Here is a 27,941-nt window from a genome sequence, read left to right as displayed (position 1 = left end):
GACTTTTCTTTGTGTTGTAAGATAGAGAAGCTGTTTCTGACAGAAGAAGCAACGTGTGTGAGGTGTCTACAAAATGCGATAGAGACAGAAGGGGCTCAGATCACAGGAGGGTTAATCCCCCCTTCCATCCTGGCTCAGTGCATCCTGGTTACCGTATTGTCCACAGGTGTTTCTTTGCCTTTGTTCTGTGACCCTTTGTGGATTACGTATCCTAAAATCGTCCCTGTGCCGTCGTATGGATTTTGCGGTCTCTCTGTCCTTAGTTTGTATGTTTCGTCTGCTGATAGGCTGTCTCCTCAAGCACCCCCTGCCGTTGGGTACCCGGAAAACTTGGGAGTGGTTTCAGGGTCTTGCGTGCTGACACTTGGAGGACCGTCCCGGAGGTTGCAGACGGTCTTGCTTTCTCGCTCGGGGCTCTGTGCAGGAGCGGAAGCTGCTCTTGCCTCCTTCCGGGCAGATGCAGCGGGTCTGTGTACCCGTCCCTGCCTCCCTCCCTGGTTTGTGTACCCGTCCCTGTCTCCCTCCCTGGGAACAAGACTCTGATACCAAACGCTTGTCACATGATGCACCAGGCCCCTGCAGAGACAGGCGCGACAGAGGTGGGCAGGACCGGGGTGGGGGGCCCATTTCTGAGTGAACTTCATCGAAGGAGGATTTTTGGAGACATTACTGATATTTTCAGATTCTCGCCAGACAGACACTGAAACTTCTCCCAAGAGTAGCGAGGAACAAGAGAAGTCAGCCCCAAGGTACGACCCTGTGCTTGGGTGAGGATGTGGGCGGAAGGGCGAGTCCGTTGGAAAATAGCATCACCAGATGAGTTAACTTTTGTGCAAAGTATTTCAAAATGCCTGCACAGTCAGGAGAGGGGCGGATCTTCAAAGAGTTGGTGAACAAGGCCATGATGGGAAAATAGGGATTTTGTGACTTTTCCAGGGGGAATAATTCAAGAGTGCAAACGACGCCCTTGGCCGAGGCGACCATGCTGGAAATCAATGACATAATCGAGAGATCATCATTCAGCAACTTAGACAGGCAGAAATGGCAAGGTAAGTCCACGGTGGCCTTGCAGCTTCTCCCTCGGCTAGCCCTGGAGAGCAACGGGGCGCTTCACGTTCAGGAGGATGCGAGAAGATTCTTGGAGACTTGACCAAATGTTACCTGAGAGTAAGTGCTGGACACACGTTCACCCATCATCCCTCTGTGACATCTGTCCACGTGTGATCCCTTCTCTCGTCTCTCAACACAGCCATGTCATCCCCCACCCGTCTCCCTCTTCCCCGTCTCATCCTTCCCTTCTTCCCTTCATCCTTCCCTCATCTCATCCCTCCATCTGTTGTTGTCCATGCATCCGTCCTTGTCCTCATCCCTCCATCCGTCTCAGCCGTCTGTCCATCTCGTCGCCGCCTCTCACGTCTGTCCATCCCGCCAGCTGTCTGTCCACCTCGTCCACCTCATCCTTTGCTCTTCATCTCATCCTTCATTCCCTTCATCTTCCACTCACTCACCCTCATGATGCCATGCATTTCCCTTGCCTGTCTCCTCCCATCTGCTGGAGTGCTGGGACTCTTGACCCATGCTATTTTGTAGGTGAGAGTGTAAAAATAGCTAGCAGAAACTTTCAGATAAGGAGTTACAGTTCTGGTGATGGATGCTCCGATGCAGCAGACAGTATAACATTGGAATCATGAGAGAGTAAGGGCTATAGGGCCTGGCACATTGGCTCAGGGGCTAAATCCTCTCCTTGCAAGCGCTGGGATCCCATTATTGGCACAGGTTCTAATCCTGGCGGCCCTACTTCTCATCCGGCTCCCTGCTTGTGGCCTGAGAAAGAAGTCGAGGATGGCCCAAAGCCTTGGGATGCTGCACCATATAAGAGACCCAGAGGAAGCTTCTGGCTCCTGGTTTCAGATTAGCTCAGCTCCAGCCATTACCATTACTTGGGGAGTGAACCAGTGGGTGGAACATGTTTCTGTCTCTCCTTCTCTCAGGAAATCTGATCTTCCTTTCCAGTAAAAAGAAATAAATCTTATTTTCTTGAGAGGGCTATGGAAGGCTCCTCCTTGAAAGATGGTAAACTGTTGGCTTCCTCTGGTGGAATGAGGGATTGGGCAGCCCACGTCATGGGACCTAGTCGGGCAGAACTGTGCGACCTCGGTCACAGGCTGTCCAGAGACAAGTGTCTCCATGGGGCACTCGAGTTTGGTCTTCCTCCATTCCCCATTGTGTCACTGAGTGCCCGGGTTTCTGGTATGAGGTGATAGTTCTAGAACCAGAGGTTGTAGCTGCACCCTCCTTGGAGGGCTGTGTTACGTAAAGCTGAAGCCGCTGCAGACACTTCCTGTGCTCTCAGTGAGTTTATTTCTGAGCCTGAGCTGCCGCTGGATGAGTAGGCGAGGGTCGTCGAGAGGACTGACCGCCCGGGCAAAGGGGTGCTAGAGATGCTAGGGAAGACAGCTCAGTCAGGAGTTATTTAGTTATTTCAAAGAGTTTCACCAAGACCTGGGAGGGAGGGAGGAGGACAGAGGGGCAGAGACCGGGGAGAGAGAGCTTCCATGTCTGGTTCACTCCACGGCTGGGCCAGGCTGAACTTGGGCGTTCCATCCACAACCCCCACGAAGTTGCAGAGGCCCAAGCGCCTGGGCCATCTGTTGCTTTCCCAGGTGCACCAGCAGGGGGCAGCCGGGACTCAAATGGACCCTCCTAGGGCATGCCAGAATCACAGCGGCAGCCTAACGCACTGCACCACAGTGTTAGAGCCCTTGTCCATTTTTAAAGGCTTGACACGTCAGTCCACACCGGCACATCTGGCAGCCCTGAGCTCCTCTGAGTTTTCTGCTTTTCTAGTGAACGGCCTCTACCTCAGCAACACGTCAGCCCAGTCAACCTTGGAGTTCAGGGAAAAATGGGCTGACTACGTGTGCTTACTGCTGAAGCCTTGGTATTTCTAGTTCGCATTTCTCTTCTGTTCTTGCGAGAAGCACCAGGCAGTGCATCTGTGCGGGCCCCTCTGCTGTCCGCCAGGGAGTGTGAGCATCCACTCGTGCGGAGTGTGCCTGGCCCCGTCCTCTTGGATGGTTATCTGGCCCCGCACTGACTTTCACCCTTGTGAGTTGCAGAAATGATTTTGCCTGTTGTGTCCCTTCCTGCAACTCGCTCTGCTCTCAGGGTTTTATTTCGGGGACCCACCTGTGCTGCTGCCAGAAGGTTCTTCAAGGAGCTGTGGGCAGTTCCTATCATGTGGAACGTCTTCTTTGCACCCTGATCAACCCACGCTAATTTGTTGGTGCCAGGCCGTGTTCTAAGTAGGGTGAGGGGCCCACCTGCCTGGGTGTGAAGAGGAGGGAGCAAGCAGGGATGCCAGCTCAGAGTGCGAGGCTGGAGGAGACGGGCACGCACAGGAATCTCTGTGAACTTGGTGGTTCAGTGACATGTGGCCGGGAACAGCCCACAAGCTGTGTGTGAGTGTCGGGGGCCCTGCTGCTTCTGGAGTCTCTGTGGGTGACTTGCTTTTTTTCTGCACCTGTGTTTTTTTTTTTTTTTTTATCTGAGAGAAAAGGTGAGGCAAAGAGGTCTTCCGTCTGCTGGTTACTCTGCGTACGGCCGCAGTGGCCAACTGAGCTGGGTTTGCCCAGAGCCTCTTCCGGGTCCCCACACAGGTGCAGAATCCCAAGGTTTTGAGCCGTCCTCCACTGCTTTCCCAGGATGTAGCAGAGAGCTGGATGGGAAGTGGAACAGCTGGGACTTGAACCGATGTCCACGTGGAATGCTGATGGCACAGGTGGCAGCTTTACCTGCTGTGCCATAACACCAGCTCCATAATCTGAAACTTCTACTTCCTCTGTTTGCTGGGAATGTGCCGCAGCACAAGAACAACTGCTGCCTTCTCAGGGCTTCTGGAACTTTCCCCAGGTTCCTCAAGCACCTAGTTTGCAATGGGTGGCTTGGATCCCATCTCTCCTGAATGTTTATGTCTGCTCTTTGATTTTGCAGCTAAAGGGAAGGATTCCGAAGGACATAAGAAAAGTCCAAAGAGGAAGACCCAGCCCGGGGTGGAGGAGGAAGGCCGGAAGCTGCTGGGCCCCTGGCGGCAGAGCGCCTTCTCCCTGCAACTGGCTGTCATGCCGCTCCTGGCCGGTAGGTGGCCCTGCCTGCGGCTTCCGGCAGTCCTGTCGCATGGGGCTGGCAAGTCCGCTTTCCTCCTCTGGCCAGATGGGGTGCCAGAGCTGCAGGTGGTGCCCCAATAAATCTGTCCCTTCATGTCATTTTCCAAGAACGTTTTAACACCCCCGGTCCTGGTAGCAAACTCTGGTCACGTCCCTGAGCCTGAGGCCGTGGTGGGTCAGCATTAGCTTGTTGAGAAAACACGCGGGCAGACGTGGCTCCCTGATCAGGCCGCCATTGGGGTCCGGCAGGGGTGCAGTCCCTTGGCCACTTGAGACGTGACAGTCTCTGAACTGCACTGCCCATCTTCTGGTGAAAGGTTGTGGCCAGGCCGCATGGTTTGATGATGGAAAGCTCAGAGCATATTTGAGATAAACTTACGTGAGTACATTTTGGGTAGAAGTACATGATTTCGTTTTAAAATGGGAACTAAGGAGGAAGTGCTCCTGTCCTGTTGGCTAAGAGTGTCCAGTCACTTTTTGAGCATCAGGTTGGATGTGTGCCCCCTGCTGGCTCTTCCTCAGAGGCACAGGCTTTGGCCTTTGGCCTTTGGCAGGGTAAACCGCGGTGCAAGTCAGTCTCCTGAAGTCGGAGTGCCAGGCTCGCCCAGCAGGGTCGGGAGGCAGGCACCCTCACTGGCTCCTGTGGCCATGTCGGTCTGTCCCGAGCAGGTACTGTTTAGTCTGCACTGAAGGGATCCTCTCAGGCTGCCTTCCCTGGCCTGGGAGTGGCATCCACGTCGTTTCTGGACACGGCCCTGTGTGTGTGTGTGAACTTCCCAAGGCTGCTGCCCAGGGCCATGCTGTGCCCCGGGCACTCCTGTCTCCTGCACAGCACCCTGTGCTCCTGCTCTGGGCCAGAGCCGTGGCAGGTGCTTCCTGTCATCTGCCGTAGGGAGTTCATGGAGCCTTCCCTGTTATATCTCTGGGCTGCCTCCGCCCCAGGGGCCTTGGCTGCCCGACGGGGCTGCCACCCAGTGAAGCCAGGATGTGTCCAGGCCACCTCCCTCCCCACCTGTGCTGTCCCAGCTTTGCAGTGTTCCATGGGTGCAGGACCTTGGTGACAAGCAGACTCGGTGACCAAACTGCAGATCACGTGTTCTTTCTGAGCCTGTTGCCTCATCCATCCCATGGAGATGGTGATACCCCCCTCCCCCCATCTCCTTCCTTCCCTCCCTGAGGCTCAGAGTGTGTGGCTGCCTGGCACAGACCTACATGGGGCAGGGCTCAGAGCTGGCTGAAGCTGGCAGCTGCAAGGGTGGGGTGGGAGAAGGGCCTCCCGACCCTGCTGGGGCTCTTCCCCTCTGGAAGGTGGAGATGACAGCTGCCAGGTGAGGCAGTTTTGGGGTACTGAGTGATGTGTGCTCGCGCCCAGCTGCTGCACAAGTGTCCCTCTCAGCTTGGGCATCCCATCCCCCAGGGCACCCTGGGCAGAGTGGAGGCAATTCCAGCATCAGCCCTGTGAGTGGGGTGCTGCTGCTGTGAAGTGGGCTGCACTGAGCTGTCAGTCCTGAGCCGGGCACTGCTGCCCAGCCTCAGGGCTGACAACTTCTGATTCTGGGTGCGGATCGGGGCCCTGTGTGTGCTGGGGGTTCCCCGTCCCCTGGGAGAGCTCACAGCCATGGACGAAGCTCGCATTTGGCCATCCGTCAGAGACTCCGCCTTATGGGAGAGGATGGTGGGGCCAGAGCGCCTTGTGCAGAGTCACAGCCTGCTCATGGCTGTGTGAGCAGCAGTACCAAGCCTGAGCACTGCAGCTCTGTGTGTCCTGGAGTGCAGGAAGGGGCAGGGCTAACCCGGGTGGGCACGTGCTGTAGCGGGCAGCGTTCTGGCACCTCTCTGTGGTCATCTCGTCCCCTTACCCCTGGACAGGAAGCTCTGTCCCCACATTGCATGTGGGGACATGAGCCTCGGAAAGGCTCTGATGTGCATGTGGCTGAGAGGCAGCTCTGGGATGTGAGGTTTCTCCAGCTGCTTTACACTGCAATTCTGTTTTTCCCCGGGTGTGTCTGCCAGAGCCAAAGCCAGGACACATGTGTCTAACCCGAGATGGCAAGTGACCTTCCACAGGAGGGCTTTGTGTATCTGTGCTGTAAGGTTAGGTTTAGGGATGTTCTCCTGGCCAAGCTGATGCAAAGATTCCAAAATCTGAGAAGCTCCGGCACTTGGGGCCTTTGCAGCTCAACTGATGTGCAGGTCTGTTCCGTGTCCCTGGGGCCACACCGCTGGCTCCGAGTGCGCAGGTCTGTTCCGTGTCCCTGGGGCCACACCGCTGGCTCCGAGTGCGCAGGTCTGTTCCGTGTCCCTGGGGCCACACCGCTGGCTCCGAGTGCGCAGGTCTGTTCCGTGTCCCTGGGGCCACACCGCTGGCTCCGAGTGCGCAGGTCTGTTCCGTGTCCCTGGGGCCACACCGCTGGCTCCGAGTGCGCAGGTCTGTTCCGTGTCCCTGGGGCCACACCGCTGGCTCCGAGTGCACAGGTCTGTTCCGTGTCCCTGGGGCCACACCACTGGCTGCAATGCACAGGTCTGTTCCGTGTCCCTGGGGCCACACTGCTGGGTGCAATGCACAGGTCTGTTCCGTGTCCCTGGGGCCACACTGCTGGCTCCGAGTGCGCATGCTGGCAGGACTTGGCTCGTGCTGACTGGTGTGAACACAACAGCTTGGAATAGCCCAGCCCTGCTCCCACCCTCACGCCTTTTGTGCTGACCCCAGCCGTGACCTTGGGCACATAGGGATACTGAGCACTGGGGGTGCATCTCATGCCATGAAGGAGCTGTACCCTAAATGATGTGTAAGTCCCTGGAGCCCCAGGTGGCCAGTGGCTGCCAGAGTGCACAGCGAGGGTCTGGTAGAGGGTTCTGGAATCCCCAGGAGAGCTTTCACATTCCCAGTGGAGAGGTCTGGTTAGGCTGGGTGGCCCCGGTGCTTCAGCATTCCTTGTGTCCCAGGGGATGCTGGAAATGCTCCCAGTGCTTGCTGCTGCAGAATAGCATTAAATCACCTGGAGAACTGAAGGGCGCTCCCTCTGAGGAACTGTGGGTCGCCCTCTCCCTGGGGGCTCGCCCCATCCCCGGCCCTCCCACCACTCTGCACTTTTCCAGGGTTCACACTGTGCGTGTTCCCAGCAGGACGGCAGACCGTCATGAGCCGCGGCAGCGAGAAGTCAGCCCACATCCTGGACTGTCTGCTGACGCTGCGGGCGGAAGTCCCCCTCATGACCGAGGAGCAGAAGCAGGACCTGAACCCCCTGATCATAAAGATCGAGTGTGCATCCTGCCTGCCGGCACAGCCCGTGCCCATCCATGAGCTGGAGGTGAGAGGCAGACAGCCAGGTGCCCGTCCCCACCCCAGCCCCCCAGGTCCCATGTACCTCTAGCCCTCCCTAAGCCCCACGCAGCCAGGACGGTCATGCACATCTCTCCACCCAGGGTCCCTCAGGAGGCAGTGAGAGCTGCGGGTAGGAAGGGCTGAGGCTGAGGGGGCAGCTGACACCCCAGGTGCTTTTCCAGTGGGGGTCGCCGGCCTCTGGGAGCGCCGGGCTGAGCCCTCCCTGTCTGCATCCTGTCTCTTCCTCTTTCGCCTGTGCTTCTTCTGAGGCACAACTTCCAGAGGTCGAACCAGGAAGCTTGCCCGGCACCTGCAGGGGGCCGAGGCGCTGCCAGCAGCTTGGTTCCGGACTGACAGGCTTCAGAAATGCTAGACCAGGAATTTCTGCTTTAATTCGTCCGTTGCTGGTGCTTAGCTACGCTGGGTATGGCAAAGTCATGGAGATGTGGCCTTCAGCGGAGACCGGCTGGCGCTGGCCCTGTGTTGTCCCCCAGTCATGATGAAGCCCCTGAGTCGTCTGGCCCCTTTGCAGCGTTTACATTTAGTCTGACGTTTTCATCTATTTGTTTTCTAACTGTTCTTTAACATTTTTTTTTGTTCATTTTATTTTTCCTGTTACACTGTGAGTCTTTTGAACATTGTTCTAGTATTCCGTTTTGTCTTATCAACAGTAGATTTTTTAAATTTAAATATTGACTTAACATAATATTTGCACATTTTAAAAAAAGATTGACTCATTTTTCTTGGAAAGGTAGATTTACAAAGGAGGAGAAACAGAGAGGGAAAGATCTGCTAGTTCACGCCCCAGATTGTCATAACAGCCGGAGCTGAGCTGATCCGAAGCCAGGAGCCAGGAGCTTCCTCCAGGTCTCCCACGCGGGTGCAGGGTCCCAAGGCTTTGGGCCGTGCTCGACTGCTTTCCCAGGCCACAAGCAGGGAGCTGGATGGGAAGTGGAGCTGCCAGGATTAGAACCGGCACCCATATGGGATACTGGTATTTGCTGGTGGCAGGTTAACCTGTTGAACCATGGTGCCAGCCCTAATGCTTGCACATTTTTATGGGTAATATTTCAACCCATTTATTTTGTATAAATTAACCAAATCAAGCATTTTCATCCCCTTAACTTTTTTTTTTAAAGATTTATTGATTCTTATTGGAAAGTCAGATATACAGAGAGGAGGACAGACAGATCTTCCATCTGCTGATTCACTCCCCAAGTGGCTGCAAGGACCAGAGCTGAATCAATGCGAAGCCAGGAGCTTCTGGGTCTCCCACGCGGGTGCAGGGTCCCAAGGCTTTGGGCCATCCTCAACTGCTTTTCCAGGCCACAAGCGGAACTGGATGGGAAGTGGGTCTCTGGGATTAGAACCGGCGCCCATATGGAATCCAGGTACATACAAGGCGAGGAGTTTAGCCAGTAGGCTACTGCACCAGGCCCTCATTTCCTTAACTTTACATTTGGAGTCTACCAGCTCCCCTCTTCTAATTTTGTGTATGACACAGACTATCTTACTGTGACTTACGGTCCCCATGCTGTGCTGTGGAACACTGAAATCTGTCCGCCGTAAGATCTGTTCTCCGCTGTTCTAAGAGCAGATTGACTTTTTGTCGGTGCGGCCTGCAACATGCACTATTTGTCTTCCTCTGTCTGACTTCCCTTACCGTGATGACCCCAATTCTGTCTGCCTGCAGATGTCAGAATGTCCTTCTGTGTCACGGCTGCGCGCTGTTCCATTGCCTGCACACCACACCCTTTCTTTACCCGTTCAGCCACGGCCGGCCGCAGCTCGGCTGGTATGAATGGAGCTGCAGTGGGCACAGGCGTGCAGGTTCCGCTTGTCACACTGTCTCGTTGCCCTCGGTCCCTGGCCGTGGGGCGCTGGGTCACAGGTTGGAGCGGTTGTGGTTTTTCAGTGCTGGTATGTCCCTGCTGTGTCCTGCAGGTGTCTTTCTTGGGGACATTGCTCCAGGGCTCCGCTCGCTAGGCCTCTGGCGCGCTGTGTTGGAGCAGGTCTGTCCATTGCGTGTTCACGTTCTTTCGTGGGAGCCCGTCTTTGTTTCTCTCCTGTCTGCCACGCCCACTGCGTCTGCCAGCTCTCTGGGCTGCTGAGTGGGCTAACGGCTGTGGCTTCTTGGTTCCCACTCTGCCCTGGACTCCTGACCCGGGACCTGTGTCTGAGGCTGAGGGGTGGGCATATGGACAGAAGAGTCCTAGGCACTTGCCTGGCTGCTCTCAGCCACCAAGAGGTACTTTTGGATATTGGACGTCCCCAAGGGCAGGGCCGGGAACAGGAAGCAGTGGCGATGAATGCCTCGTGCTGTCTGTTCACAGGGTGTTGGTCGGCAGTAGAGGGCTTCTCTGGGGCTGCACATGTCCACGCCTGGTACTGTGTTGAGGATTCGGTCATCCTGTGAGTGCCATCCTGAGCATAAAGGGGGAACTCAGGCCCAGGAAATGCCTTGCTGCGCCAGGCCCTCCGCGGGCCTCGCCCTCAGCCACCCACCAGTTCTGTCCTGGAGAGGCAGGTGATGCACGCTCATTCCGCTCGGCCGCGTTTGAAAGCTCCTCTGTCGCTGGTTTTCATTGTCTTCGTTACCGACTGCAGGCGTTCTGTTTTTGTATTCTGGATGCGAGTCCTTTGTGTTTCACATATCTCATCTGCTTGATCTTGTAAAATGAGTAGCTTGTGAAACACATTTGTTTCTCATGCCGCTGGGGTTGAGGTGGCCAAAGCCAAGGGCCTGCCGAGAGCCCCTTCCTCGAGCGTAGCGGGTGGAGGGAGCTGGCTGGCTGTGTCCCTTCGGTAGGGACACTGGTCCCATCTGGGGGGCGGGTTACTGTGACCGGTCCTCTCCCAGGGGACTGTCACATGAGGCATTTATATTTAACGTATACATATTAGATGGACACATTCAGATCCTAGCACACGCATGTGCATGTATGTTCATGTACACATAGAGAGGGTTCCGTCCTAAGGTCTTTCTCCTGTGTGAACTTCAGTTCTGTAGTTGGTATTGTTGATGGAGTCTGGTTTACCAGCTGTTTCTGTTAGGAGTATTTATGGCATCCTGTTAAATCTTCCTTCGCCCCAGGTTTATGGAGACCCCCACACCATGTTTTCTCGTAGATTGATTGTAATTCCGGCTTTAGTGTTTGGCTTTGTGTTGTGTATTTTGGCCACAGCAGCGGTCTGGTTCTCTATCAGAGCCTTCCTCACTTCTCTCTGCCGTGCTTTGGAGTTGTTAACTTTCATTTAGTTTCTTCCTAAAAGCTTTGTTTTTTTTTATATGAATGTAAACGGTCATCTAAAAATTCTATTTTAAACTGTTCTCTGCCAGTCAGTAGACACACCAAGAGTCTTCAAAAAGTGTCCGGAAAATGCACAGTATGGAAAAACCACGCTTACATTTCAATTTTTTTTTTTTTTGGCACTGAAACAAGCTTACCTTTGGACTCCATGTCCCATGAAGTGTCTGCCTGCACAGAAACACCAGCGCCCAGTCCTGACCTCATCCCCTGCCAGCCACCATGGTGCTTTCACGTGCATGAGGCCAGGCAGTCCCAGAACCAGCTGGCACCGTGGGTGTTCGGGGGCCTGTTGGTTTTGAGGTCCTTGGGCTCCCAGGGCCGCGGCAGCAAGCGTGGCAGTGGGATGTGCACAGCTCCCGTGGGAGCGCCTGTTCCTGGGGAGAAGCGGGAGGAGAGCGAGCACTGCCACAGCCAGGTGACCTGCTGCCACCCTGTCTCCCCTAGAGGCTGTGCATGCCTGTGTACTGCAAGTATCAGTTCCATGATGCCCCGGTTCACAAGACTGAGGGGGAGCCCCATGCCACCCACATTCACTTCCAGGACATCAACGTCGTCTTCCTCGGCGGGATGCACCCCAGTGACCTGAGGGAGTACCTGGAAGGCCCCCCCATGGTGGTGGAAGTTCATGACCGTGACCGCAAGTCCGAGGACTACTTGCAGAAGCCCAGCGTGTTTGGGGAGGACCCCCTGGATATGTCCCTCAACCTGCCTGCTGTGATATCCCCTAAGGAGACGGAGGTCAATCCTCTGAAATCCAGGCACAAGCTGTGGGACCCGTACGGGGTGGCCCAGGTCAGTTTTGCCGACCTCCTTCTGGGCCACAGGTTCCTGGCCCTGGATGTCCCCATCCACAGCTGTGAGCCCAAGCTCATAGACCCTGTGGAAGACAGCAGCCTCAGGAAGGTTGGGGGCTTCCGGGTCCCCAAAGATGGCCTCCGCCGTGGCCCGATGCCCATGGGCAACTACCTGGATGCTGGATCCCAGCTAAAGCTTCGGGTAGACATCACGGTGCCACTCAGGGCAGGGACCGCTGACCCCGACCTCCAGGGCCCCCCGTTCGGCCGCATCATCATCCTGTTTGACCACAGGAAGACACTCCTGCTGCAGAACGTGCTTCAGGACATCACCGTGATTAACGCCCAGGCCCTGGAGCTGGGCTCCTGCCCCATCAGGAACATCCAGCAGGTCCTGTCCACCTTCAGGATGCGGGTGAAGATCCAGGAGCAGCAGCAGCTGAACGTGCTCACCGGCTTCCACCTGCTGGACGGCGAGCTCCACCTCTTTGTTCTGGAAGGCTTGGCCGACCAGGGCTTGAGGCAGCTGTGGGAGAACCTTCAGCACCGGTAGGTGGTTGGCTTTGAGTTTTGCATGCAAGTGACAGATGGATGAGGGGTGGGGAGCAGAGAGGCTGCTTGAAGCCGTGCGGGTGTCCTGGTCAGGGTAAGCAGAGTCCCCTCCTTTAGGGTGGAAGGCCCAATCCGTCCTCACGCTGCAGGTGTGCCTTGATCTTAGCTGCTGAGAGCAGAGCAGGCGGAAGTAGCATTGGCCGGCTTGGGAGGCTGTTGCAGGCTGTGGGTTTCTGGCCTGATGTGCTGAGAAGCTCCAGGGAGAAGCTGGCCTGACACCCTGTGTCCAGGAGAACTGAAAGCATGGCCACTCAGGGCGCTGTACCCCAGCGGTCAGCAAGACTGAAAGCAAGATGAGGGAGGAAGCCAAGTGCCGTTAGTAGGAGATGACTCGTATCCACTGAGGGGATGTTGCTTAGCAGCCCGGGCAAACTGCGAAAGCCTCGTGCTGATGGATGCGAAAAGCTGCAAGTCGTAAGATGCCGTCTCTGTTCGGTGTCCAGACTAGGCAGATCTGGAAAGAGACACAGACCAGGTGTCAGTGTGGACCCTGGGGAGCCCACCAAGGAAGCACAGTGGATAAGGATTAAGAGCTGCTTCCTGGAGTGATAGGAAGGGTCTGGAATTACAAGCTGCCATTGTGAACGCGCTGGAGACAATTGCACTGTGTACCTTCCAAAGTTGAATTTCTGACATCTGGGGGGCATCTGACCCCAGGGGAGCGTGGCCTCTGCCCTCTGCCCCCGTGGTGTGGGTGCTCTGTGATGCAGCTGGTAGGGTCATGTCGAGGATGGTAACCCCGAGGAGGTCAGACTGGAGGCTGGCTGTGCCAGAGGGGCCAGCAACTGGACTTAGTGTAGACTCATCTTCAGAGGTTTTTTCCCTCCATTTCTGAGCGCCACAACAGTGTAACTTATGGGGCCTGGCACAATAGCCTAGTGGCTAAATAGTCACCTCGCACGCCTAGGGTCCCCTACGAATGCCAAGTTCCTGTCCTGGCTGCTCCACTTCCCTTCTAGCTCGCTGCTTGTGGCCTGGGAAAGCAGTAGAGGATGGCTCAAAGTTTGGGAACCGACACACTCATGGGAGACCTGGAAGAAGCTCCTGGCTTCGGATCGGCTCGGCTCCAGCCATGGCGGCCATTTTGGGAGTGAATCAGCAGACAGAATGCCTTTCCCTCTGTCTTACCTTCTCTCTGTAAATCTCTTTCCAACAAAAATAAGTTTTTAAAAAAGCATAATTTATAAGTAGCCAAAAGGTGGAAAGAACCTGAACGTGCGTTGAGTGACGAACGGATAAACAGAATGTGGTATGTGGACACGGGGGATTGTTGGGAGATCCTGGAAATGGTTATGCTAAGCAGAGGAAGCCAGAGCCATCTGGACTTGCGGTTATCGGTGTCGGCGGGACGTCACGAGCGTGTGAGATCGCGTGGCACTTGTCATGCCCGTTAGGCCCCCGGTGGGGGGCCTGTTCGTGTTGGTGTGGACAGCAAGGCTCCATCCTGGCCGTGGCTGAGCGGCTTGTGCCACTGTCCTCCGTCATTGCTGGACACTGAGGTGGTTTCCATTCTCCGGCCTCAGTAAGTGCCGGTGTGTGTCGGCAGGGTGGGTTTCACCTCCCTTGGACAGCCCTGTGTCAGTTCTGCTCTCATGCCTACCTCGGGCTGTCTCACCAACAGGGCCCAGGGATGCCTGGCTGCCCACGCCCTTGGCCCCCGCACCTGTTGGCTTCTGTCCTTTTCACAGCAGCCAGTCTGACAGGAGGTGGAGTCTCACTGTGGTTTTGATTTGCATATCCTCAGCGGTGGGTGATATTGAGCGTTTTGTCAGGTACCTGTTGGCCACTTGTGTGTAAGGTTGCTTTACGATGGGCCCATTTTAAGATGGGAATATGCTGGTGTTGTCTACTGGGTTGAGTTCCTTCTATGTTCAGCTCCTGATTCCTCACCACATGTACAGCTTACAGGCACTTTCTCCTGTACATCATCTCTTTATTGTTTCTGCTGTAGAAGACCTTTGGTTTGATGAAGGGTAGATTTCCAGAGAAGGAGAGACAGACAACAATATCCCGTCTGTTGGTTCACTCCTCAAATGGCCGCAACGGCCGAAACTAAGCTGATCCGAAACCAGGAGCTTTCTCCAGGTCTCCCACGCAGGTGCAGGGTCCCAAGGCTTTGGGCCGTCCTCGACTGCTTTCCCAGGCCACAAGCAGGGAGTTGGATGGGAAATGGGACTGCTGGGATTAGAACTGGTGCCCATATGGGATCCCTGCACTTGTAAGGTGGAGGATTAGCCAATTGAGCCATTGTGCTGGGCATATAAATCTATTTTTATACAGCAAACTGACAAAACTGCTAGATGGTATTATAGATTTTCATCACTTCAGAGTAGAGAAAGTGGGATGTAAGTGAAAGGAATGATAGAGTTGGCTTCGTTAAACTGCATAACTTCTGTTTTGATAAAGGTACCTAAAATTGTGACAAGAGGAACCACAAACAAGTTACATACAATCTGTGGAACAAAGAGTATCTTAAACACATGAAAAGCCTGTGATTTGATATGAAAACAACAGACACATCTCCATGGAAGGGTGGGACATGGGTGTGCATCGCAGGCATGAAGGGCTGTGACAGGACAGAGTCCTGGCTGGGGACGCCAGGGCACGCACAGACTGTGGGGGTGGGAAGGGTGCGCCCTGGCTCAGCAGTCACAGCGGCCAGAGTGCCAGGGCAGGGTGGGAGCCCTCACGGTCCCCTCCGCCCCGCCAGGCCTCGGGTGTTGACACTTCTCTCCCCGCCTGATTCGTGAGCCTGTGGTCTGCTGGTAACCAGGGCTGGGGCGGTGGATATTGGTGAAGGCAGCCAGTGCTCGGACCCAGAGGAGCAGAGCGAGGTCAAGCCTGACGCCCTCCCGCTTCTCTTGCAGAATTCCTGAGACAGAGAAGGGAAGATACAAGGTACTATACAACTCGCAGCTGCGCTTCCGCTGCCGCCTCTACGGGGACCTGGACACCCTGCTGTGCCAGGTGCACCTCTTCAAGCCGCTGTCGCTGCTCATGCGGCAGGCTGCGCTCTATGTGCGTCGCCAGGTGCCCAGGAGCGTCTTCCGGGCGCTGGCCAGGTGGGCCCTGCAGGCATGGGGGGCCCTGTGCAGGCGTGGGGGGCTCCTGTGCAGGTGTGGGGGGCCCTGTGCAGGCGTGGGGGGCTCCTGTGCAGGTGTGGGGGAGCCTCCCTACCAGGTGTGGGGGGCCCCTGTGCAGGTGTGGGGGAGGCTCCCTGCCAGGTGTGGGGGGCCCCTGTGCAGGTGTGGGGGAGGCTCCCTGCCAGGTGTAGGGGGCCCCTGTGCAGGTGTGGTCTGTGACCGATGGTTCTAGGCACTTCCCCATAGGAGGAGGAAGGCAGGGTCATTCCCATACGTGCCTTTGACTGCTGCCGCCTGCTGCTGCCGCCTCTGGCTGGACGAGAGTGTGTGGCGTGGGATGGGGGTTATAGCCTGTTTTCCCAGAGACCTGAGGGAGCGCGGGAGGGCAATGCCAGCCAGGCTGGCTCAGCTGCGCTTCCTGAGGGTTTCCCATTTCTGGCTCTGATGCCGAGAGCACGCTCCCACGCCATGACTCAGTGGAACAGTCATTGAACAGTGACAGTTGGTGGCATGCTGAGGGGCAGGTCCTGCCCCCGCTGTAGGAGGAAGGCAGGACCTCGAGGCACAGCTAGCTAGCTGGGGCAGCTCTGTGTGGGACTGGAGGTGCAAGCCCTATCTTTGTATTTTTTTTTAAGACTATTTTATTGAAAAGGGAAAAAGAGGGTGAGACAGAAAGATCTTCCATCTGCTGGTTCACTCCCCACATGGCCCCAGTGGCTACAGCTGAGCTTATCTAAAGCCAGGAACCTGGAGCTTACTCCTGGCCTCCCATGTGGGTGTGCAGGGTCCGCAGGCCCTGTCTTTGCAGTTTTAAAGCCAGTATCAGGGGGACCCCGTGGATCCCTGCTTGAACTTTCCGCTCAAGAGGAAGAGGAGGAGGCAGCCCAGCCAGGGCTGGGAAGACCATGCCTACACCCCCAATCGCCCTCCCTAGCTCTAACAGGGACAGGCAGGCCCAATCCTGGGCACCCCAACACAGCGGCAGCGGGCAGTCCTGGAGTGTGTGTGCTGGACGCGATCCATGGGCCAGGGCCTGGGGAGGGCGCCCCGGGCCAGCCCTCAGATGGGGGAGGTGGAATGACACTGGCAGGCACTGGTATGCCGTCTATGGAAACCAGAGACCATCTCTCCCATGTGCGCTCATGTTGTGAGTGTTCTCGTGGCTGGGGGAAGTGGGGTCAGAAGTGAGGGGTCGTGCGTGTCCCCTGTCCCCCACACAGGAGGCTCCCAGATCCACACGCACTGCTGTGGACAGCTTGGTGGGACAGCTGGGGAGCCTGGGTAAGGACTGTCCCAGAACAGATGTGAGGGGACCTGGCTTCCAGGGCCAGGAGGGAGATGGTGAGAGAGTTTGCTCTGAGTTCAGGCTCATCAGACCAGGATCGGTTCTTCTGCCTGGCACCCCGGTGTTCCCATCTCCACTGTGGCACCCCTCGCCAGGCGGGTGAGGCTGAGTGGCTGGCTCCTCTTCCCCTGCAGGATCTATGACATCTGCTATAACAGCACCAGGCTCAGGGACGTGATCGTGGGCGACCTGCTGCCCTCCTCGGCCATGATCAGAGACCTGAGCCAGGAGTTTGGGATCCCCATCACCCAAGAAGGATTCTCGGAGGAGGCGCTGTTGGCCACACCGCCCCAGCCCAGCCCCAATCTGGAACACTTCCGCAGCCGGACCTCCACGCTCTCCACCGAGATCCACGCCCACCAGCGGAAGTACCTGCAGTGGCGGAACGCGGTGCTGCTGCAGAAGGAAGGCCACAAGCTCAGCCTGATCCAGGTGGGCCTCTCTCTGCTGGGCACCGGGGCCCCTGGGCCGTCACTCCCCTGCACACACACCCAGGGCAAGTGTTCCACAAACAGCAGTTCTTGGGTTTCTCACTTCGGCACTTCCCGTGTCTCCCATTCATCGCCTTCAGCCTCCATCGTTACCTTGGACAGAAGGTACCAGCTGAGCTGGCTGCTTGGCTTTTGTTCTTTCCCATGAGCAATGCTGACATTTAGAGCTGTGAGCCTTCCTTTATGTACATCCTTGGCCCTGTTCAACACAGGATAATATGCACTGTATGTTCTCGTTATGTGCCTTAAATTTCTTCTAAATTATGAAGTCAGATCCAAGTATGTGCCTGTTAGAAGGTTGAGCAATAGAATATTCCTTACCTTACCGCCTCGCCACTTCCAGTTGTGCAGGAATACAGTGCATTTATTCATGAGTTAATATTTTCATTATCGCACATATTTTTGGAGCACAGTATGATTTGATAACATGTATCACATACATTAAAGATGAAATTAGGTTAGAGTTCCTATCTCCTTATCTCTTTTTATTGGAAAGGCAGATTTACAGAGAGAAGGAGAGCCAGAGATCTTCCATCCACTAGTTCGCTCTCCAAATGGCTGCAATGGCCAGAGCTGAGCCGTCTGAAGCCAGGAGCCAGGCATGTCCTCATGGGTGCAGGGACCCAAGGACTCGGGCCGTCCTCCACTGCCTTCCCAGGCCACAAGTAGGGAGCTGGATCAGGAAGTGGAGCAGCCAGGACACGAACTAGTGTCCATATGGGATGCTAGCGCTGGCAGGCAGAGTCTTAGCCTGTTTAGGCACTGTGCTGGCCCAAGAATCTTCTTGAATACATGGGAATTGCAAACATGTATGGGCACAGTGTGATATTTTAGGACAAGTGTAAAATGTGTTCTGCTTGAGTCGGGGTAGTTCCATCTCCTGTTGGAGGCTTTGGACTCTGTTTAATCAAAACCATGTGTGGCTGTGGACACTGGTCACCCTGCAGTGCGGCGGGGCGCCGGAGCTTGCTCCTGTCCAAGGCTGTTTCGGTGCCCGCTGGGGCTATTGTACAGAGGGAGCTTTCCCCTTGAACGTCCACACGAGACACCATGAGTGAAATCTGTCATTCTGTGGCTGACGTGTTTCCCGTAGCGTGACGTTCCCCCCGGCGCCCCCGTCCCGTCCACGTGCTGCGGATGACTCACTCTGACAGCGAACCTGCCGCTGTGAACGTACACCCGTCAGTTGCTCTGTCACCTGTCGGACGTCAAGGTTGAGTCCACGCTTTATGTGTCGGGCTGCAGTAAGCGTGGGGGTGTGGGCAGCGCGTGGAGGGGCTCATTTCCTTTGGCAAGATGCCCAAAGAAGTGGGATGGCTGGATCACACACGAGGTCTGGCATTTTTGAGGAATTTCCTACCATTCTCCACAATGCCTGTGCTGCTTTACACTATGTGCTTCCTTTAACCCCACACGGCATTTAAAAACAAAACAAATGACCAGGGCTGGCGCTGTGCTGGTATGGGTTCAGCCAATGCCTGCTTCCCTGACGTCCCATTCGGGCACCGGTTTGAATCCTCGATGCGCTACCTCTAGTCCAGGTCCTTGCTAACGTGCCTGGAAAGGCAGCGGCAGATGGCCAAAGTGTGTGGACCCCTGAGCCTACATGACACCCCCAGATGAAGCCCCAGGTTCCTGGCATCAGTCTGGCACAACTCTGGCCATTGCAGTCTTGTACAGAGTGAACCCTTGTACAGAGCACATCCCTGTCTCTTTAACTCTGCCTTTTAAATAAATACATCTTTTAAAAATAATAAAAAGTAGTTCTTTCAGGGCTGATAGTGTAGCATAGGGATTAAGCCTCTTCCTGCAATACCAACATCTGCCAGCAGGGGGATTATGGCACCTTTTTGTGCCTTTTCTCTCGCCTAATTGTTGTGGTGCAGAGATTTCTATCACATTTCAGTTAAAGCCATGAGAGTTCACGCTCCTTTTCTTTTCAGATGGATTTATTTGCACAGAAGTGTAGAGGGAGAGAACCTTCTATCTGCTGTTTCATTCTCCAAATGACCGTGATGTCAGGTGGAAGCCCAGAGCTGCTTCTGGGTCTCACGCGGGTAAAGAGGCTCAAGAACCTGGGCCGTCCTCTGCTTCTTCCCCAGGCGCAGCAGCAGGGAGCTGGATTAGAAGTGGCACAGCCGTGACTGTGTGGTGCCTGCATGGGATGCCCACACCGCAGACAGCGGCTTAGCGTGCTACACCTCAGTACGGCCCGGAGTGTTAGGTCTTTTTGTAGTGCCAGAACTTAGACAAAATGCTTTGATTTCCCCCCATGAAAAGCTGTGGGTCTGTCGCATGCAGCCTTTATTTTGTTGGTATAAGGCCCTTCTATATAAACATTACTCAGGATTTAATCAGGAGTGGGTGTTGGTTATTTTCTAGAGCTTTTTTTTTTAACATCTCTTCATTTTATCCTTTATTCTGCTAATACCTTTATTTTTTAATACCTTGTTTTACATAGTTTATTTCCATATGGTGAGCTGTCCCTTGCAGCCCTAGGATAAATCCCACCTGATCCTGGGAGGAATATTTTTAATACACTGCTAAATTGAGCTGGTACTTCCTTGAGAAGTTTTGCTGCAGTCACAGGGGTGTATGTGTGTGTGTGTGTGTGGGTGTGTGTGTCCTTGTCTGGTTCTGGCACTGTAATGCTGACCGTGTGTGTGTGTCCCCTTGTCTGGTTATGGCACTGTAATGCTGACCGTGTGTGTGTGTGTGTGTGTCCTTGTCTGGTTCTGGCACTGTAATGCTGACTGTGTGTGTGTGTGTGTCCTTGTCTGATTATGGCACTGTAATGCTGACCGTGTGTGTGTGTGTGTGTATGTGTGTGTGTCCCCTTGTCTGATTATGGCACTGTAATGCTGACTGTGTGTGTGTGTGTGTCCTTGTCTGATTATGGCACTGTAATGCTGATCGTGTGTGTGTGTGTGTGTGTCCTTGTCTGGTTCTGGCACTGTAATGCTGACTCTGTGTGTGTGTGTCCTTGTCTGATTATGGCACTGTAATGCTGACCTTGCAGAAAGACGAGTTTGGAAAGGTTGCCTCATGTTGGATTTCTGGGACTGTTGAAGCATTGGTGTCAGTTCTTCAGTGGAACTTGGGGCGGGGACCCCACAACGAGACCCTCAGGCCTGAGTCCTGCTCTGCTGGGGCACTTTCAGTGCCAATTCAGTCTCGTTACCCAGGGCGGACTGGTTCAGGTTTTCGGTCTTCGTGGTACGTTCTGTGTGTCCAGGAACGTCTACATTTTCCGATTTGTTGGCATGCAGTTGCCCAGTGTCCCTAATCCTCTGCCAGTGGTCACATCTTTCCATCTGCCAGGCTGCAGGCTCCCTGCTATGAAAGTGGCAGTGGGGCTCTCATCCTTGTTCCCAGCAGCATTGGGAGGACAAAGGTGGAGGCACTGGGCCTCCAATGCAGGGACCAAGTGCCCCCATGGATCAGGACCCCCTGCTCTTCCAGCCCCTGCAGGCGTGGGACACGGGCTTGGGTGCATGGGTCAGACTTGCTCTGCTGGGGTGGGGATTGACTGGGGCTTCTGGCTTCCCAAGTGGCGCTCTCTCTCTCAAGGTGGGGTTGAGGGGGGAACTGTGCGAGTTCCTCCTCAGAGGCAGAGCCCCAAGAAAGCCTCTGCCTCGCTGGCCTCCTAGCTGGGGGTCTCTAGCAGCTGAAAGGAAGGATGGGGCCTGTGCCGTGAGCTCCAACAGCAGGGACCTTGGGCGAGGCCCTAGGGTGATGCACAGCACCAGGATTCAGTGCCCATCAGTGCCCATTCTGCAGCTGTGCCCCAGCTCCCTGCACCAGAGCTGCCAGGTGAAGTGGCGGGGACCAGCACAGGTAAGGACTGGGGTCTCTTTCCGCAGAAAAACATCCAGGAAGTTCGCCAAGCCGGCAGGAGGCCCCCAAAGTCGGCAGTGAAGGTGATCAGAATTTCTGCTCCGGCCAACCAGGCTGTCTACAACTACAGCACTCAGACCCTGAACTCTGCCCAGCTTGCCAAGAAGGAGCTGTACAAGGAGATGGCCAAGGTGAGAGACGGGACACTGGCGGGTGGCATGTCTGGCAAGCTCCGTCCTCTCCTAGGACTCAGATGTGCAGAGGCAAGGCAGGCACCCTGGGAACAGGCTGGGTCCGGCACTGGGGACAGCACCCAAGGGTGACCAAAGGGACTGCGTGTCTATGCTTGGCTGTCCACGGCCAGAGACAGCTGCGAAGCCTTACAGCCAGCGGGTGCTCCACTGAAAGCAAGAGGCCCCTTACGGGTCATCGCACAGTTCACACTGCGCCCTAGCTCTTCTGACCCCACCTGCAATCCCCATGGCCGCCAGCCCTTCCAAGTGGATCTGTTTGCCCGTGTTTGCAGGAGCCAGGAAGGAGGTTCACTTACTCCCAGAATTACCTGTCAGCCACGGTGGAGCCTCAGGACTCGGAGGAGGAGAAGAAGCAAGCCGAGCAGCGGTCCCGCCAGGCCTGGCTCACGGCCAGTGGCTTCCAGGTGACAGGCCTGCGGAGCGGCAGCACTGGCCAAGCCGAGAGCCTCAGGCTGCCCCCCATCAGAGAGCTGGACGAGGAGTGGATGGAGAACGCGCTGTTCGCCAACGTGCTGAAGCCCGTGTTGGATCGAGAGAGATGGAGCTGGGACCAGCGCCACCTAGACTTTGACCTGTACAAGAAGCCACCGCCCTTCTTCCAGCTGCCCCCACCTGTAGCACTGGGGCCTGTGACAGGTGGGCCTAGCCCCTTGGAGCTTCTGCTGCTGCTGCCAGGGACTTTGTGCCGTGTGTGTATAGTGGTGTCTGGATTTGCTGTGCTGAGAACTCAAGGTGGGGTCCGGGGGGGGGGCTCAGGAGAGCTGCACCTGTCACTCAGCTGAGATGCCAGGTCAGGCATCTGCCCATCAAGTCAGGGGGTTATAGGGACAGTGAGACATGATGCTGTGGTCCTTGGCTGGCCTCTGCATCCCTGGGCCTCATGGGGATCTTCCTGCACCCCTCCATCTCCTGACACTGCTGCTTCTCCAGGAAGGAACGGGTCCCCCTTCTTCCACTCTGGTGGTTCGTTCGCAGGCTGACAGAGCCCACGGAGGTAGGCTAATGGGTGAGAACTCTGAGATGTGGAGTGAGTTTCAGCCCCAAGGCTGGCCAGAGTGTTCTTCCTAGAAAGCAACACGAGATACGTAAGCAGGGGTCCAGTCCTTGCCTGCCTCCGGTGCCCCTCCTCGTCCAGCTGGCCCGGGACATGCTGAGGCTCCAGCTGGCTGCTGCCCACCCAGGGGTGCCAGGGCTCTCTTATGGGCCCCACTGGCAGGCTCCTAGTGCCAGCTCCCAGGAATTCATGGACAGAAACATGGTTATTTTGCCACATTGAAGAAACACTGCAGGAGAGAAAGGGAGACCCATCCACACCGTGGCCAGAGGGAGGCAGCAGTCCACGCCCCCAAGCATGCGCACAGGGCCTTTGGAACGGTATTTCCCCTCCTGCCCACGCTGTTCTGTGGACTAACCTCGGAGAGTGCCACAGGGCCACCTCCTGTGCTGCTCTGACACCCACACCAGGCCCGGCCCAGAGGGGCCTCTGCAAGGACGCTGATCCAGCACCCCCAGCCCACAGGACTCGGGGGTCAGGAGGGGACTGGGAGCTGCACAGTCCACTATGGGGCTGGCAAGAAGGAGGGACACCACAAACGGAAGGCCCAAGCCTGAGGCAGGCAGAGCCGGGCAGTGGCTGAGGAGCAGAGCAAATGTTCTCTCCAGAGCCTGTGCAGTGTCACCAAACCCTCCTCCACACACCCCTGGCAGACACAAGGACACGGCCAGGCCTGCCCAGCAGGGCCAGCACACACAAGCGGCTATGGGTGGGCACCTCTGCTCCACCCACAACTGCTCCGGGGAGGGGTCAGACCCATCAGTGTGTGCCCTGCCAGGCAGGCGCTGCTGCCATGAACCCAGGCTGACCCGGATCCCAGGGACGGCTGCCACCCCGCCCTCCCGGAGTGGGGCCCTCTCCCCTGTGGCTGCCCACTCATGCTTGTCCAGCTGAGACAGGCTGGCGAGGTTCTGGAGATGAGCTTCCACACAGAACATGTTGGCCAACAGGACCTGCCGGAACCGAGGTGGGCACGGGTGATGCTGAGAACCCGACCCCTTCACTACAGCCTGTCAGCCACGCAGGGCAGCCTGGCCCAGCAGCCCAGTCTGGGGTTATAATCCAGCCCCAGTGCAAACACTGAGCAGGTTGCTTAGTGTCTGAGCTTGGGCCCCTGTCGCTAACCCCCACTTCTCTCAGGCAGGAGATGAACCGGAGCAGCAGAGGCCCTCGGCAGCCCCAAGCACCTGCCCGGCTTCCCCGCATGCCGCAGCCCGGGCCTCGCCCTCCCAGGCACCAGCACTGGACATCAAAGCCTTGACTCCCGTTGTCTCTGCCTCCCGGGGCCCCCTGCAGGGCCACAGCAACCAGGGACCCCCCCTTCCTTCCCACCCTCAACTGCATTAAAGTGCTCGTGGGACATCCCTGAGCATCGTGGTTCCCGTGTCCGGTGCAGAGGGCTGGCCTGCTGTGCTGGCCGGCCAGAGAATTCAGGCCCCACACTGCTCCTGGGGGGCCCGGGGCCACAGTGGCTCAGTCCCTGCACTGCCTTTCCCCTCCTGTCTTCCCCAGAGGTTGGGACTGGGTGTACCCCACGGAGGGCTCCTGGACTTAGCCCAGGTGGGGTTCCCCTGGCCCTGCAGACACAGCCAGTGTGTTCCCCACCCTACCTGACCCCCAGGGAATCCAGGTTTCTGCTTCCTGACTGGTCCAGGGGCTGGTGACTGAGCAGTCCCACAAGGCTCACCTAAGCTGAACAACAGCCTTGTGGATGTCCAGCAAAGCACAGCATGTTCTCCCTGCAGGAGATGGGACTGTACTCACACTCCTGGCCCGTGATGCACCTGCTGGGCCACTTATCCTTTGAGACCAGGATGCAGGACCCCAGGACTGCCCATCAACTCTAGGTCCACAGTTAGCTGAGGGGGAGTTTCGAGGTCTCCAGCCAGTGGTCTGTGTGACTGCTCAGAGCACAAAGTCCACAGTCCCGCACCCCGATGTGTGCTGATGGCCCCTCAGAAGCCTGGCTACAGGCTGGCAGAGAAGGGCCACCTCCAGGGTCCTCCATCTGCTCTCTTACAGGGTGCAGGGCACAGCCAGCTTCATGGCTAAGAAGTCGGCCAAATGCTGTGAGCGCCCATGCCTGGTTGCCAGCAGCGATTTCTGCTCCTAGGCAAGAGCAGAAGGGTCGGACACAGGACAGACCCCCCGTCAATGGTGGGCTCAGGGCTGGCACCCTGCCTAAGGGGCACCACCCCCTCCTGAGAACCCAGCTCCCCAGTGTGGGACACAGGCACTGCTGGGGGAGGGAAGGATGGGATTCCCAGGGTCTGGAGGGCAGTCTCACTCCAACATCTGGACGATGAGGGCTTCCCAGGACAGCCGGCACCTCGCCTCCATCCCAGGGCAGGGCCAGGCTCTGATGCATGACTTAAGGGTAGTCCAGGATATAACTACCCCACGAGTGAGCACAGGAGACGGTGTCTCGTCCCTGCCTTGTGTCCAGGTGGGCTTCTGCTGGGCAGGTGTACCCGAGCTCCAGAGGGAATGGCACCTACTTGACCCTCGCGGTTAGGATGCGCCCAGCGTGCTGCAGTCCAGTGAGGGCGATGTACAGCCGCAGAATCTCATTGGTTCCCTGTGGCCAGCAATGTGAGGGTCAGAAGCTGCCCCCTGGGGCACAGGGGGTGACATTGCAACAGGACCAAATGCACTGGAGCAGGGTGGGGAGCAGGGCTCAGGAACACGGGCCGGGGCGGGCGGCTGGCCACACAGCCACGGCCTCCCATGGGACCCACCTCCGTTCATGACCAGCCTTGCAGGTGTCCCTACCCTCCGAGATCCCAAGCCTGGAATCAGCATTCCCTGCCTGGGGAGGAACCATGACACTAGAGGCAAGCCACTGCTGGGGAGACTCTCCCTGGCTCCGGGGTGACACCTGTCTCCCCAGAGCAGCCGCTGCCCTGCCCATGCCCCCACGCCGTCACCCACTGTGCATCATCACACTGCAGGCCAGAAAGGGCCCAGGCCAAATGCGAGCACTGGGGACTGAAGACGGCCCCCTGCAGCCAAGCTGGCACCATGGACCACTAGGCTCCTACAGGAGAGGTGCTGGGAGCTGGGAGCTCCAGGCAGAAGCACGGGGCACTGAGCCTATCCCAGACACTGAGAGGCTCTGCGCCCTTCTGACCATGGCCTCTGGGCTCCCTGCCTGTCACCCTGACCCTCCTGGCCTGCAGGGCTGCAGCCAGCAGTCCATGGGGGGAGTGGCCATTGCTCCCAGGTGCCTTCACCAGGTCTGTCCACTGAGACAGCAAGGACTGCTGGGATGCACGGGGCCTGGCTGGGAACAGAGCAGCCTGGGAGGTCTCCCGGAGTGGGTCATCTCAGGAGCCCCCCAGGACGTGCAGGGCCTTGCTGATGCTCTGCCAGGTGGCTTCCGAGCTGAACACCTGCCAGGGCCCCAGGGAGAGCTTACCCCGGGGCAGCGGAGCCAGCCCCTTCCCAGAGGAGGAGCCAAGCCACCATGAGCAAGTAGCCGAGATAGAGTCGGGGGCTCTGGGCTGGGACCCTGGGCTTTGGAAGGAACTAGCTGGGGACCCCAGAATCCTTAGCCTCTTCTACCCACCCACCAGCCGATGGTGCACATCCCAGCATCCCTTCCCACACCTCTGGGCCATGCTCAGTCTGTGACAACTACTACTTGCTAAAAACCCACCTGAGGGCCTGGTGCCATGGCCTAGCAGTTAAAGTCCTTGCCTTGAACACACCAGGATCCCATATGGGCACTGGTTCTAATCCTGGCAGCTGCACTTCCCATCCAGTTTTCTGTTTGTGGCCTGAGAAAGCAGTCGAGGAAGGACGACCCAAAGCCTTGGGATACTGTACCTGTATGGGAGACCCGGAAGAGCTCCTGGCTCCTGCCTTTGGATCAGCTGTTGCTCACTTGGGAAGTAAATCAGTGGACGGAAGATCTTCCTCCTTGTCTCTCCTTCTGTCTATATATCTTTGTAATAAAAGTAAATAAATCTTTTTTTAAAAAACCCACCTGAGTCCTTATTTAAATTCCTGTGGAACCGCGGTCTTCCTTGCTGAATATTAGTTACTGCTGCATTCTGCCTGTTGATTAGAGTGAATTGAAATTACATTTTGCAAAGATTAAAGGAGGAGGAAAGAAAGATTGGGAGAAGGGGGAAGGAAAACTATGAAATATGTTCTTTTATATTAATAAATTTTAAAAACTAAAAATGGAAAGACTATACAATACTCAAGGGACTGATTCAACAAAAATATGTGTAATCTTTGTTTATGCATCTGATGCTGCGAAACATACATTAGCTCTAAAGGAAGAGGTAAGCTCCAATATATTAAATATATTACTAGTGGGGGACTTTGACAGGTCATGTAAGGACAAGTGTTGTGGCATAGTGGGTAAAGCTGTTGCCTGTAAAGTCAGCATCCCCCATGGCGCCAGCTCAAGTCCTGGCTACTCTGCCTCCAACCCAGCTCCTTGCTAACGGATCTAGAAAAGCAGTGGAAGGCGGCGGCTCCTGTTACCCCTGTGGGAGATGTGTGAGGGGCTCTAGGCTCATGGTTTCAGCTTAGCCCACACCTGGACATTGTGGTCACTTAGGGAGTGAGTAGGCATACAGAAGATCTCACTGTCTCTTCTTTCTGTAATTCTCCTTTTTAAATAAATAAATGTCTTTTTAAAAGAATCATCGGGGTTGATACAATGGCTCAATTGGGTAATCCTCCACCTGCAAGTGCCAGCATCCCATATGAGCACTGGTTTGTGATCTGGCTACTCTATTCCCAATCCAGCTTCCTGCTAATGAACTGGGAAAGCAGTAGAGAACGGCCCAGGGCGTTGGGTCCCTGCATCCATGCGGGAAGCTCGTAAGGACCTGGCTCCTGGCTCTTGCAGCCATTTAGGGAGTGACCTGACGGATAGAAGATGCTTTCCATTTCCTTAACTCTGTAAATCTGCCTTTCAAATCAAAATAAAATAAATCCTTAAAAATAAGAGAGAAATCAAGAAAAATAAAACTTGAATTTTTTGGATTTATTTTAATTTTATTTTATTGGAAAGGCAGATATACAGAGAGGAGGAGAGACAGAGAGGAAGATCTTCCGTCCGATGATTCACTCTCCAAGTGAGCGCAACGGCCGATACTATGCTGATCCGAAGCCGGGAACCAGGAACCTCTTCCGGGTCTCCCACACGGGTGCAGGGTCTCAAAGCCTTGGGCCGTCCTTCCTCGACTGCTTTCCCAGGCCACAAGCAGGGAGCTGGATGGGAAAGTGGAGCTGCCGGGATTAGAACTGGTGCCCATATGGGATCCTGGTATGTTCAAGGCGAGGACTTTAGCCACTAGGCCACGCCGCCGGGCCCAAAATGAATTTAAAATAGGATTAAAAAAAGGAGATACTATGAATGATATTGCTGACATAAATATGAAGACAGGGGCTGGCACAGTGGCTCAACAAGCTAGTCCTCTGCCTTGAGTGCCAGCATTTCATATGGGTGCTGGTTTGTGTCCTGGATATTCCACTTACAATCCAGCTCTCTGCTAATGGATTGGGAAAGTAGTGGAGGGTGGCCCAAGTCCTTGGGATCCTACACCCATGTGGGAGACCTGGAAGAAGCTCCTGGCTTCGGATCAGCTCAGCTCTGCCTGTCGTGATTTTGGGGAGTGAACCACGAATGGAAGATCTTTTTGTCTCCC

At 56.0% G+C, this 27,941-nt stretch overlaps 1 protein-coding gene across 1 annotated transcript; it reads left to right on the top strand.

Annotated features, from left to right (window-relative positions):
• The first annotated feature begins 951 nt into the window (after nucleotides 1-951).
• Nucleotides 952-22,122, top strand: CFAP92 (cilia and flagella associated protein 92 (putative)). Its single transcript, XM_040994913.1, has 8 exons — nucleotides 952-1,049; nucleotides 3,994-4,137; nucleotides 7,293-7,477; nucleotides 11,247-12,145; nucleotides 15,076-15,270; nucleotides 16,771-17,068; nucleotides 20,991-21,155; nucleotides 21,491-22,122. Exons 1-8 carry the CDS (start codon nucleotides 983-985, stop codon nucleotides 21,998-22,000), a joined length of 2,463 nt encoding a protein of 820 aa, XP_040850847.1. The 5' UTR covers nucleotides 952-982; the 3' UTR covers nucleotides 22,001-22,122.
• The last annotated feature ends 5,819 nt before the right edge of the window (nucleotides 22,123-27,941 follow it).

This window comes from Ochotona curzoniae, unplaced genomic scaffold (genome assembly GCF_017591425.1).
Source record: "Ochotona curzoniae isolate NIBS_2020 unplaced genomic scaffold, NIBS_Ocur_1.0 contig_908, whole genome shotgun sequence".
NCBI classification, from domain to species: Eukaryota; Metazoa; Chordata; class Mammalia; order Lagomorpha; family Ochotonidae; genus Ochotona; species Ochotona curzoniae.
This window is presented reverse-complemented; position numbering and strand designations above follow the sequence as displayed.

Coding starts and splice junctions, on each gene's coding strand:
- CFAP92 (XM_040994913.1), top strand. CDS start 983: ATGCTGGAAATCAATGACATAATCGAGAGATCATCATTCAGCAACTTA. Junction 7,478..11,246: donor TGCCCATCCATGAGCTGGAG/GTGAGAGGCAGA, acceptor TGTCTCCCCTAG/AGGCTGTGCATGCCTGTGTA. Junction 21,156..21,490: donor TGTACAAGGAGATGGCCAAG/GTGAGAGACGGG, acceptor CCGTGTTTGCAG/GAGCCAGGAAGGAGGTTCAC.